The sequence below is a fragment of the Gobius niger genome, assembly GCF_951799975.1.
Source record: "Gobius niger genome assembly, chromosome: 9".
NCBI classification, from domain to species: Eukaryota; Metazoa; Chordata; class Actinopteri; order Gobiiformes; family Gobiidae; genus Gobius; species Gobius niger.
Window position 1 is genome coordinate 34213573 of NC_136860.1, and position 13473 is coordinate 34227045.

Below are 13473 nucleotides of genomic sequence, written 5' to 3' on the forward strand. Positions count from 1 at the left end.
TTAGTATTAACCAGATGCGGAGCAAAAGTAAGTCACTCTCTGGAGGGCCAAATTTGGGCACCCCTGCTCTAAGCAGAGGGCCGGTTAGCTGAAAGAGAAAAAAAAAAGATTTGACCTACCAACTTGATTTTTAAATCAAATTGATTTTTTCCCAGCCCTACAACTGGTATAGAAAAATTAATCCAAACAGGTTCCAAAAAAGTACTATATCTTTAGGGATGAAGTTTTGATGCCTGTTGGTCCATGGACAGCTGTAAAGGAAATTAAGTCAAAAGAAATGGTCTTGTATGGAATAAATTCACATTATTGTTCTGTTTTCTTTCTATATCAGTGTTTCCCAACCAGGGGTACAGGGACCTGGGGGCACTTGAGCACCTGGCAGGGGGTATTCGGAATTTCCTCAGATTAAAAAAAAGGTGAAACTGAGTCGAATTTCAATATTACTTTTAAAGAAAATTTTAGTGATGCTTTTCAGTATCGATTTGGGAAAATAAATGAAGGGTAACCAGCCCTAAAGGTCGGCTATCGGGAAACTAACATGTACTAAACAATGGAGATCAATCAGGTACGTTCATTTTGAAGTCCTATAATAGAACCAACTGTGTAGCTTCTTCACAGGCTGGATTTAAATAATAAGTCTATAGTTTAAACAGACTTCTGGTTCGTCTAATCTTTAATTCCAGGATATCAGCTGAAGGCAATGGGTCTGACTCATAATTCAGAAAGAAAGATAAAAGTACAAAAAAAAGTATCTCTTGTCAAGTTTAGGGCCATTTCCTCTCGGCAAAGTTATCTGACCTGTGCATACCGCGCTCCGCCGTGTCCCGCAGCAGCGAGCCCAGACAACTCCATATTTCACTGAAGCGGCCGGGGGCAGGAGTCAGGACAGGACCGGCCAAAAACCTCGGCCATCGGCGCTTAATCTTTCTCTAGACGGACACATTTATCAACACATCTCCCATTCACAACGCAAACCTTTGAACATGGGCAGAGGAGATTCTCCGCTGGTCACCCTGACCCCAAAAAACCCGTGAGCAAAATGATTTATGAATGAAGAAGTTCCTTTTTCAAGTGATGAAGTGAGTAGAGATTCGTACTATAATGGATAATGGAGTAGAGATTCATGCTATAATGGATGAAGCTGAGAACAGACTTTAACCTCTTAACTCCCGCCTGAACCGAGAGCATTTCTCCAGTTTAGCTTTACCCAAATCCTGTAGGCCAGTGGAACGCCTCATTTGAAAGCTAAGATCTACAAAACTCATCTAAATGGAACTTTTTCCTCACGTCATCAGATTTTTTCCATCTTTTTTTAGGGGGGGTATTCAACTCATTTTGTAGCTTTTTTGTCACTTTTTTTAAAATCGATTTTCCGTCATTTTTTGTCACATTTTTTAAATTATTTTTTTGTCACATTTTTGTCATTTTTTTGCCATGTTTTTGTCATGTTTTTGTCACACTTTTTGTATTTTTTTTAAATCAATTTTTTGTCATTTTTTTCCACATTTTTGTCACATTTTTTTGTCATTTTTTGTCTTTTTTTAATCAATTTTTTGTCATTTTTTGTCACATTTTTTGTCATTTATTTGTCCATTTTTTGTCTTTTTTTTCTTCATTTTTTGTCATATTTTTGTCATTTTTTGTCACATTTTTTGTCTTTTTTAAATCAATTTTTTGTTATTTTTTTCCACATTTTGGTCACATTTTTGTCATTTTTTGTCTTTTTTAATACATTTTTTCTTCATTTTTTTGTCATATTTTTGTCACATTTTTGTCATGTTTTTGTCCATTTTTTGTCTTCTTTTTTTCCATTTTTTTTTTCATTTTTTGTCACATTTTTGTCAAAGTATTCTCACTTTTTTGTCTCATCTTCATCATTGTTTTCGTCTCAGTTCTGTCGCTATTTTCTCACCTTTTTTCCAGAAGCTTTTGGACTGGGGTAAAGCCAAACTGGAGAAAATGTGCTCGGTTCAGGTGGGAGTTAAGGGGTTAAAGTAGTTTATGAATGGGAGGAATCCGTCCATCAGCACCTGGGGATTTTCTCTATGATCTGACAATGCACTAAAACAGGGGTAGGCAACGTCAGGCCCGGGGGCCAAATCCGGCCCTCCAGCATAGAACCTTTGGCCCTCAAGATGATTTTGAGAAATAGTATTATACAAATCAGAAGTACTTTAATCGTTTTAGAGTTTAATCTTAAAGGAACAGGCCACCGTTTTTCCATACTGAGATATGTTCTTACCTTATCTTTGACGAGTTCTTTAGGACCTGTCTGATCTTCCCCCGTGCCTTCAATCACGTAAACACAGCGCAGACGGCGTTAGCATTTAGCCTCTCCCTCTCTCCTCTATAGCTCCAAAACAGGTCAAGATAGAAGCTACCAAGCTCTTCCACGTTTTCCCTATTTAAATATGGTTACGTGAAGTGTTCCACTACAAAGTATAATTACACAAAATTAAACAATGTGGAATTTCGAGATCATCGGCCGCGACACAACGATCTTTCACCAAAGAAAAAAAAAAAAAAGAGTGGTGCGCACTGAATGGGTGCTGCTGCCGGATGCTCTCTCATCGAATGCAATTTCTCCATCTGTGAGATCAATAAAGTACCATCTTATCTTATCTTATCTTATCTAAGCGGATAAAAGGGGGAACTATATTGTAAGGCTAATAATACCAGGAGTAGTTTGAAATCCGCGCAGTAATCTTCACTTTACTGCAACTTCTTTTGCCATCGCAGGCCTTCATTGTAAACACAAAAATAGCTGGAAAAGCAAAGCAAAGAACAGACAGTCTGGATCTGTCTGCGGCGCATTTTCATTGATCGTAAACACAGTTTGAAAATGAGAAAAGTTAAGTGCCCCAGCTCGATTCTGCGAGACTGTAGAACACCTGCTGCAGGGTTGTCAAGGAAAACATCAAATTCTAAAGGTAATGTCCATCTGTTGTCCTACAATCGCACTCTCACACACACTCTCACTCATCCTGGCCTATTGTACATGTTTTAGTGCTAGGGGAAACTGGGGCGCACAGAAAGGGCCCACCCGGGGATCGAACTCGAGACCTTATGGCCGTGAAGCTCGAGCTCTAACCGCTGTACCACCTTGTACTACAGTCTGCACTCTTATTGATGAAATAATGTGAAGTTAAGAATGCACTTTGAAACTGAATGCACTTACTCTGTTTACAAGGCACAAGCTGTTTTAACCCCTTAACTCCCACCTGAACCGAGCACATTTTCTCCAGTTTGGCTTTACCCCAATCCAAAAGCTCCTGGAAAAAAGCTGTGAAAATAGCAACAAAACTGAGACGAAAACAATGATGGAAATGTGACAAAAAAGTGAGAAAACATTGACAAAAAAGTGAGGAATGATTGATGAAAAAGTGGCAAAAATGTCACAAAAATGTCAGAAGAAAATGACAAAAATGAGGCGAAAAATGACAAAAATGTGACAAAAAAATTGACAAAAAAATGACCAAAAAAATAACAAAAATTTGACAAAAAAAGGACAAAAATGTGATAAAAATATGACAAAAATTTGATACAAAATTGACCAAAAAATGACAGAAATGTGACAAAAAATGACAAAAATGTGACAAAAAAATGACAAAAATTTGATACAAAATTGATGAAAAAGTGGCAAAAATGTTTAAAAATTGTGACAAAAAAATGACAAAAAAATGACAAAAATGTGACAAAAGAATGACAAAAATGTGAAAAAAAGACCAAAATGTGATAAAAAATGGACAAAAAAATGACATAAATTTGATAAAAATTTGACAAAAAAACGGCAAAAAACCAGACAAAAATTGATTAAAATTTGACCAAAAAATTACAAAAATATGATTAAAATTTGACCAAAAAATTACAAAAATATGATTAAAAAATTGACCAAAAAATTACAAAAAAGTTACAAAAATGAGTTGAATACCCCCCCAAAAAATGATGGAAAAAAAATCTGATGACGTGAGGAAAAAGATCCTCTCGGTTCAGGCGGGAGTTAAGAGGTTAAAGGGGCTAGATGCAAGTTTGTCATTTTATACTCACTACTGCCACCTCTTATGCGTGACTTCAGCTTCTATATTAAGCTCGTGCATGACGGCACTTCAGACCCAAATTAACACCTTTCTGAGTGACAGTGCAGGATTTTAGAGATTGTGGTGAACAGGTCTGGGCTCATTCTACACATTAGGACCCTATAGGACATTGGAACATGTAGGAGTGGGAAAATATATAATTTTAACATTTTTCCCTTTAAAGGAGCTATCCTTTATTTTTCTATTTTCTGTTATTGGAATAAAATGTATTTTGTCCTTTAGTATATGGTAAAAAGAGACGTTTATCCATAAAACACTGATTTTAAAGCCTTTTAAACAGTCATAAAATATCAGGCTAGTAGGCATTTTTTTTACAGCGAAGTGACAGTTTTCCTCCTGAAAGTTGTGAAACCTGGTTTAAACTCAGTCGCTGTGACTAATGTTGATGTTGTAAAAGCATTAGGAAAGTTTGAGATGAGTTTGGACCAGAAAATAGCCATGAAATGTGAAATGTGAGTCACCCTGTTTCTTTGTACAATCAGGTATAACTCCTTTAACCTCTTAACTCCCGACTGAACCGAGAGCATTTTCTCCAGTTCAGCTTTACCCAAATCCTGTAGGCCAGTGAAACGCCTCATTTGAAAGCTAAGACCTACAAAACTAAATTGATCTTTTTCCTCACGTCATCAGATTTTTTTCATCACTTTTTCGATTTTTTTTGGTCCATTTTTTTGCCACTTTTCCATCAAATTATTCTCATTTTTTTGTCAAATTCTTATCACTTATTTGTCCATTTTTTGTCACTTTTTTGTCAATTTTTTCTAAATTTTTCGTCAAATTTTTGTCCATTTTTGTCATTTTTTTGTACATTTTTTGTCATTTTTTTGTCACTTTTTTGCCAATTTTTTCTCACTTTTTTCACATTTTCATCCTTGTTTTCGTCTCAGTTTTGTTGCTATTTTCACAGCTTTTTTTCCAGAAGCTTTTGGATTGGGGCAAAGCCAAACTGGAGAAAATGTGCTCGGTTCAGGCGGGAGTTAAGGGGTTAAGCAATAAAAAAAATAAACTAGTCGATAATTAAAATAATTGTTTTTGAGCCAAGATCATCCAAGTCAATTCTGATTCTCACAATATTCATCAAAAATATTAAAACATTAACTTTCATATTTGTACAGAAAGTGCAAATACTGTGTGCAGGAATATACCATAAAAAACATGTGAGAATGGAACATGTGTTTTCATATTTGGCCTGAAGGTTTTTCATAAACTTTTCCAAATGATTTCTAATTAAGTTCAATCACCATATTCCAGAATAGAAGCTGTTTCACCATATACATTCTGAAGAAGGTGAAAAGTCAAAAGCACAAACATCTATTTAAACACAGGGTAATTTCTGTTTGTGGCAGCGCTATTTCAACAACAGTCACGTTGTTTACAAATAGTCAAAGGTTAAACCAGAAAATCCGCCCCCAAAACGCCGGCTCCGTCCTTCCCCATCGAAGTTTTTAGCGTTCGCTGCACTTGACTGGCCTTTTCCACTTCCCGGGGTCAAAATCTCATTTAAATTGCTAATAATCCCTGAAATAAAGCAAGGTCACAGACGTCCGGAGAGAGAAACGTTGCCTCAATCGCCCTTCAGTTCCGCCGCAGAGGGGCTGTGACACAAAACAGCTTGTGATAAATATTAGTAGCGAGTTTTTTGCGTTTAATGGTCCCGCGTTGGTTCGGGACGCGCCTTATTGCCCTCTCTGCAGCACTTGTGAGTGTTTAAGACGCCGAGTCTCAATATGGCGCCTATGGGGACGCGGGTGGATGCCAGCTGCTGTCAGAAGTGAACAAAGTGGAAATAAATCATTAATATTCATAGATTTCGGTGGAGAGTGATTGTCTTTTGAGGACCTCTGCCTTGTTGCTTCATGTTTTACAATTAGAACTGCTGTTTATGTAAAGAAAGACAGGAAATAGTGAGAAAACGGGCCGGTCAGGAGTTCAAATTGGCCCGGAGCGCCCTCTGAAGGCAGTAGTGGGAATGACATGCTACAAAACAGTGAAAAAAACGGTGAATTGATGGTGGTTTCCGTAATGCAGCGGTTTCCGAAGTGACCAGTGATGTGTTGGTCACAAACGATCCGGCTCTTTTGAACGAGTCTTCACAGTGAACGATATGAACGGCTCATTTTTCTTTTTTTTGAATTCCTCTTCGGGGACGAAAACAATGATGGAAATGTGACAAAAAAGTGAGAAAACATTGACAAAAAAACGGACGAAAAATTGATGGAAAAAGTGGCAAAAATGTCACAAAAACGTCACAAGAAATGGACAAAAATGAGACGAAAAAATGACAAAAATTTGACAAAAAATAAATAAATAAAAAAAATACAGAAAATTGACAAAAATTGACAAAAAAAATGACTGATGAGTGATTGTCTTTTGAGGACCTCTGCCTTGTTACTTCATGTTTTACAATTAGAACTGCTGTTTATGTAAAGAAAGACAGAAAATAGTGAGTGGAATAGTGGAATTTGTCTTTTTTTTTGGTCATTTTTTTGTCCTTTTTTGTCACATTTTTGTCATTTTTTGTCATTTTTTGTCAAATTTTTATCACATTTTTGTAATTTTCTTTGTCATTTTTTGTCACATTTTTGTACATTTTTTATTATTTTTTGTCATTTTTTGTCACATTTTTTATCATTTTTTGTCATTTTTTTGTCACATTTTTTATCACATTTTTGTCATTTTTTGTCACATTTTTTACTACCACATTTTTGTAGTATTTTTTTTGTCACATTTGTCATTTTTTGGTCAAATTTTTGTCATTTTTTCGTACATTTTTTGTCAACTTCTTGTGACATTATCGCCACTTTTTCAGCAATTTTTCGTCACTTTTTTGTCAAAGTTTTCTCACATCTCCATCATTGTTTTCGTCTCAGTTCTGTCGCTAGTTCCCCACCTTTTTTCCAGAGGCCCAAACCGGGGGAAATATGCTCGGTTCAGGTGGGAGTTAAGGGCTTAAAGCAACATGACTTCATCATTTTAGCAGTTCATGCATTCAAATGTCGCAAATCAAAAAGCAAACTTCTGTCAAGATCGTGCACCCCTAGTAACTTCTTGAAACGTTCTGCAGATATTTTGCGGTCTAAGTATGATTCATAATCCCCACATGCCAGGGTACTTCCTCCCTCTCGGCGACAGCCTCTAAAAGCTGAACAGAGAACAGAGCCGGCGGCCCGCTGTCCTCCACACCGAGCGCCTTTATTATTTTATCACAGCCTGAGTGGCCCAAATCAAACAGAAATTGAGGCTAAATTACTGCAGGAAGTGGATCCTTTCAGCTCAGAGTGTGTCTCTCATCGACAACATTTCAGAGCCTCAAACATTGTCAACCCAAAAGGAAAGTGCTCCTCGCTTCCTCCTTGGCTGTGATCGAGGAGCAGCGTCCACAGGGAAGGGAACTCTTGTATTTACCTCTTGTTTACGCTAACTTGCACCTGCTTTGTCTCCAATTACAGCTGGTGAAGGCGCTGTTTGGTTCGGCTCAAAACCCGACTCAGATGTTGAAGTCGAGTCCCTGCTGTGAGAGTGAGGAAGCGTTGGATTCCCGCGGTGCGTTTACCTGTGCAGTAGAAAGTGAGGAAAAACAGCAGCAGGCCGGTCACCAGGTTTCCTAAGAAGGTGACCACTCCGCAGGTGATGCCTTCGGGGACCGGGTAAACCGTCTCGATGAAGAGCTCGAAGAAGATGGGCACGCTGCTGTTGATGAAGATCCCGATCAGGATGCAGGAGGTGTACAGGATGGCTGCGGAGGAGGACACAAGCAAAAGAGGACGGTACTTTAATATTTGGAAATCTGCAGTACTAATACGTAAGTTGACATTCTTCACTGTAAACAATATTACAGAATTGATCCGTAAAAAGAACAGTTCATGAATATTAACAGAGTAAACCTCCTATAGTTACAGAAAATATCTTTACAACAACAAATTGGGAGTTATTGTTGTTACAGAATATCTATTTATTTATGAACATTTTATTAGAGGATCAGCCCCAAGAGATGAATCATCTCGTTTTCATGGGGGTCCTAAAAATGTCCAAGAAAAATAGAACAGAAAACAGCTGAGTAGATGCAATCAAATCAAACAAAATGATAACAGTAATAATAATACAATAAAAAATAAATAATAATAATAAACAAAACCTTAACCCACACACACACACACACACACACACACTCACTCACATACACACACACACACACTAGCTCTCATATTTCACCTCATATATAATATATAATATAGAAAACCTGCATTTCCTTACATTTAACGGTGCAAAAACGTACATTTTCCATTATCTAACTGTGAAGTTGGCATTTTAACTGTAAATAATATTACAGAATTGACCTGTAAAAAGTACAGTTTACTCAATATTAAGATAAGACAAGACAAGACAAGACAAGACAAGACAAGACAAGACAAGACAAGACAAGACAAGACAAGACAAGACAAGACAAGACAAGACAAGACAAGACAAGATAAGATAAGATAAGATAAGATAAGATAAGATAAGATAAGATAAGATAAGATAAGATAAGATAAGATAAGATAAGATAAGATAAGATAATCCTGTGATCTCACAAAGGAGAAATTCACTTGTTACAGTCGGCGTTCAAGAAGATCACTCAGAGTTAATAAAGTGCAGCTGATACAGAGATTATTCCACATGTTACTTTACAGAGGAAACCTGTAATAATTACAGAAAATATACGTTGAAAAATAGGGTAAATGGGCGTAATTGTGATTACAGAATATGTCATTATAAAAACCTGCATTTCTTTAAATTTAACAGTGTAAAAACGTACATTTTCCATTATCTACCTGTAAAATTTACATTATTAACGGTAAATAATTTTACAGAATTGATTTGTAAAAAGTACAGTTTACTCAGCAATAACAGAGTAAACCAGTAATATTTGCAGCAAATTTATGTAAAATGTACCGTACGTCACAGTTTAAAAAAAAAATTGTTATACACTGTAAAATAAATAGTAATTTACCATGAAACTATTAACATGCTTTTTCTGTAGGTAAATTACAGTTTTTTACTGTATAATTTACAGACTTTTTTTTACAGTGCAGCAAGGGTTTTAAAAACATTGTACATGATGTTACAGTTGTTTATTTCCAAAAAGAAACCAGCAGGGCCTTCTCTGCTAGCCCTGGCCAAATAATGTCAAGTAAAACGTCTTAGTAGTATATTCAATTTGTAATGTATCTATATAACGTACATTTCCCACTCAAAAAGTGCCTTAAACGCCTCCACAGCGCCTTCTCCACAGAGTCAGCTGGCCCCGTGTTGTCCATATGTGTACGTGGATTTCTTTGGTCACAATAATAATAATAAAAAAAAGACTTAGTATACTGTCCACCTCCTTGTAGCCTACGTGTTTATTTCTCATTCCAGTTTAAATGTTCTGAATGTCGGCGACTTGAGGCCACAGTTTCAGACCCTGCACTTTGTCCAACAGTCGCTTTCGAGGGTCAGAAATGTTTGTGTAAAAGAATAAAAGATCCGCACAACTTTTCAGCATGTTTTTCTCACTTAATTTTTCCAACTATGTGAACAAGGACCGGTCGTCACTTTTGAAGCATCTCTTGGTATGAAAGGTCCTTCAGTTCTTCCAGTTCTTTCAGTTGTAAAAATAAACTTCATAGACACAGACGGCATCTCGTCATAGAAGGGGGCGTGGCTTCGCCGAGGGGGAAAGTAGAATCTTTAGAGAAACAATGTTCACTCTTTTTTGCCATTTTCTGGTGGAATATGAACTTATTTATCACATAAATAAAGTCAAGTGTAAATCGGGCCCATATGGATATTTTCTCACAGCAGATTGTTCAGTAGAAGTGAAAAAACGGCAGTTGTAGCTAGCGCGAGCTAACCGTTAGCGTTAGCCCGATGCTAACATGTAGAATCAAGTTAGCATTCTCCGTTATTCATGTATTTATGGGCTGTGGAACCACTTTGCTCCTCCCCATGTCTTTGTATCATTATTTAGTAGAAACTATATTCATATTTCAGCATTTGTTACAGTAGTTTTTGAATAATTAGAGAAAATATACATTTTTTCAAAATTGTTTTCCCCCTTAACTGTTTTTAAAAATGACCATATATGGACGATTCCAGAGATGCCGTCTGTATCTATGCTAACATCGTAACAAGCTCCATGGCGACGACAAAAACACTTTATATTATTAAATTTCCAGCGGTTAAAACGGTCCAAATCAGAGCTTTCTAGTTGTTTTTTTTTAAAACAAATGCATTACTATCCATAAATAATGTTTTCGAGTGTCTGTGCTGTCTAGTGATCGGCAGAGTAACCATATAATACTCTTCCATATCAGGTAGTTCATTTCTTTGAGACAAGAAAATTGGTGAGGCATAGTGGCTCGCGAGACTATACTAATAATGTTGTTTATTAATGGAAAGCCCCTTGAGATGCAGCATCTCATTTTCGAGGGGCTCCACATATACAGTGTTCCTATTCAAGACACTTGAGATGAGAACGACTGAATATCGGCTACAGAGCTAAATCTTTATCATTTTCTGCTGGTGGTGTGCCTCGTGATTTTTTCAATGAAAAAAATGTGCCTTGGCTCAAAAAAGGTTGAAAAACACTGCTTTACGCCAACTATCAATACTGTTTGGACGCCGAAAGAGATTCCATCACCCATAATGCAACGGGCGACCCGAGATGGGCATTCGGCTTATAGAAGAAGTTGATAAAAAGCTCGGCGATGTCGCTCTTCTTTAAAAAAAGCGCTAAAATAATGAAACTTGTTGTACGTCCGTTTTGAGTAATGCCTCTTCCCCGCAGCCACGTTTGTCCCGGGCCGCACTCACGATTTATGACAAACCCTCAACCTCCAAAATAACATTTCACTTCACGCGCTCCTTAGGCTGCGATTGTGGAGGAAACAATGGAGACGTGGTCAGACGGAGGGAAAATGACGTCCCCGCCGGTGCTTAGTCTGACCAGAGTCTGGAGCGGGAGATGTTGTTCGCGCTGAGAGTATTTGTTTGTTCGGGAAGATTTGAGGAGCAAAAAAAAAAAACAATTCGAAAAGGAAATAGAGCGTCAAGGTAGCATTATGTAGTTTGGAGGATATTAACCATTTTGTGTGGAAATCATTTCTGGGTCGGAAATTGAGAATCTTTTTATTCTTGTCTTTTTTAATGATTTAAACAAATACACGCAGCTGATTCATAAACTTCACCATGTCTTTTACACAAACCTCGGCGCAAACGGTGACAAATACTTTCCTCCAGCGTCATTCAATGCACAAATATCTTCAATTGTCTCGTCCAAACACAAAAACTAAGAACTGTTTCTGCCAAAGAAATGGCTGTTGATCACACAGTCCCATAACGATTATTGAGATTGACCAAAGGACTGCGATTTCGATAACATTTCGATCAATTGCGCAGCCCTAAAACAAATTAGCAAAACAAAAAAAATAAACCCATTACCCAACAGTAGATGTGGATGTGAATAACAAACTGCAAATATAGGGTTATCTTGTAACTAAACCAAAACAGAGATAGCGGTATTCGGAAGTTGCAACCCCCTGTCAAACCTAAAGACCGACAGTGTTATCGGGCCTCTTGTTTCCTTTATCCGCCCCACTGTTAAAAATCTTGGGGTGACTTTTGATACTTGTTTCAAATTTGAAAAACACATTGGATCAGTTGTGAAAGCTACTTCTTGCGAAAATGAAGGCCTACTTGCCACAAAAAGATTTAGAGAAGACGATCCACGCCTTCATCACACTGCAAAAAGTAAATATCAAGCATTGTCTTAAATGACTTGAATCGAGGAAATATATCTTGTTTTGAGCGGTTTTCGCTAATTTAGTTATTTTTCCTGATCGGACCAAGTTTACTTTGCTTGTTTGAGGACATTTCAAACTGGTTCTAAGGTAAATCTCGCTTGAAATAAGAAAGTAAAATTGCCAATGAGATAAGACCAATTTTCTTTCCCCATTGGCAAAGAAAATGACCTGAAATAAGAACAAAATGTATTGAAACGAGTCAGAAACATCTCAGAACAAGTAAAATAATCTAGGACAAATGCCCAAGAACTTCTTAACTAGTCAAAACAACTAAAATTTGGATTTATTATACTCAAATTGAGATGTTTATACTGATCTAGTTAATTACTTTTTGCAGTGAAGGTTGGATTATTGTAACTCCCTTTACACAGGGCTGGACCTTAAATCCCTCCAGCGCCTGCAGGAAGTCCAAAATGCCTGCTGAATAACAAATCCTTGGGTGGGAGGGGCTAAATGGGAACAATAGCTTTACAGTGCTTTTATATTTATTCTCTGCACTGTCCTATTTACTGAATTTTTCAAGTTTTTTTGAATCTGATGTTTTCATGTGTGACTTGTCTGTTTGCAGCTGATGAACTAAATTTCCACACTACAAAATGTAAATATCAAGCGTTGGCTTAAATGACTTGAATTGAGGAAATGTTTCTTGTTTTGAGCAGTTTTCACTCATTTAGACACTTTTCCTGATCGGACCGAGTTTGCTTTGCTTGTTTGAGGACATTTCAGACCAGTTCTAGGGTAAATCTCGCTTGAAATAAGAAAGTAAAATTGCCAATGAGATAAGACCAATTTTCTTACCCCATTGGCAAAGAAAATGACCTGAAATAAGGACGAAATGTATCGAAACGAGTCAGAAACATCTCAGAACAAGTGACATCTAGGACAAATGCCCAAGAACTTCTGAACTAGTCAAAACAACTAAAATTTGTATTATTGTGCTCAAATTGAGATGTTTATACTGATCTAGTTAAATATTCTTTGCAGTGCATCCATCCATCCATTTTCTTCCACTTGTCCGTTGCCGGGTCGTGGGGGCAGCTGTTGGAGCTGCCCAAATCACACTGCACCTGCCCCTATGGCTCCTCCTGCAGGTGGTGGGTCCACAGGTGGACGGCCTCACGATTAACCGGGCCTTTTGGTCTCTCATAAGGGGCTTCTGAACGGGATTCGGGATTAATAAAGTATATTGCATCGTATCGTATCATTTATTTTCGCGGTTGCACGCGCTAATGACCCCCGACGATAGCTTAGCGTTCCCTCTATGAAAGGAACCACTAAAATCTCATGTTGCTGAACATCTGCCCCAGATCAGAACACTTAGTTAAATGCAGGTGGACTCTTTTTTTCTTTTGGTCAGGCAGTGTATGGTTTTTGCATGATTTAACTCCTTTAAAGGATCTACAATGACACTTAAAAGGCAAACAAAATCAATAAAACAATCACTAAAATTCAAATTAAAAGCAATAAAATACCGTATTACCCGATTACTTGAAAGATGCTGTATTTATTTGACCGGTTCCTCCATTCGTTTAGACCCGATATCGGCCTAAAAT

At 37.3% G+C, this 13473-nt stretch overlaps 1 protein-coding gene across 1 annotated transcript in view; it reads right to left on the bottom strand.

The window, feature by feature from the left end:
* slc49a4 (solute carrier family 49 member 4) overlaps positions 1-13473 on the bottom strand; it is a 156951-nt gene that overhangs the window by 17454 nt on the left and 126024 nt on the right. The window contains exon 8 of the mRNA XM_079563451.1: positions 7651-7833. Within this exon, the coding sequence (XP_079419577.1) occupies positions 7651-7833 (183 nt within the window). The remainder of the gene's footprint in view (positions 1-7650; positions 7834-13473) is intronic.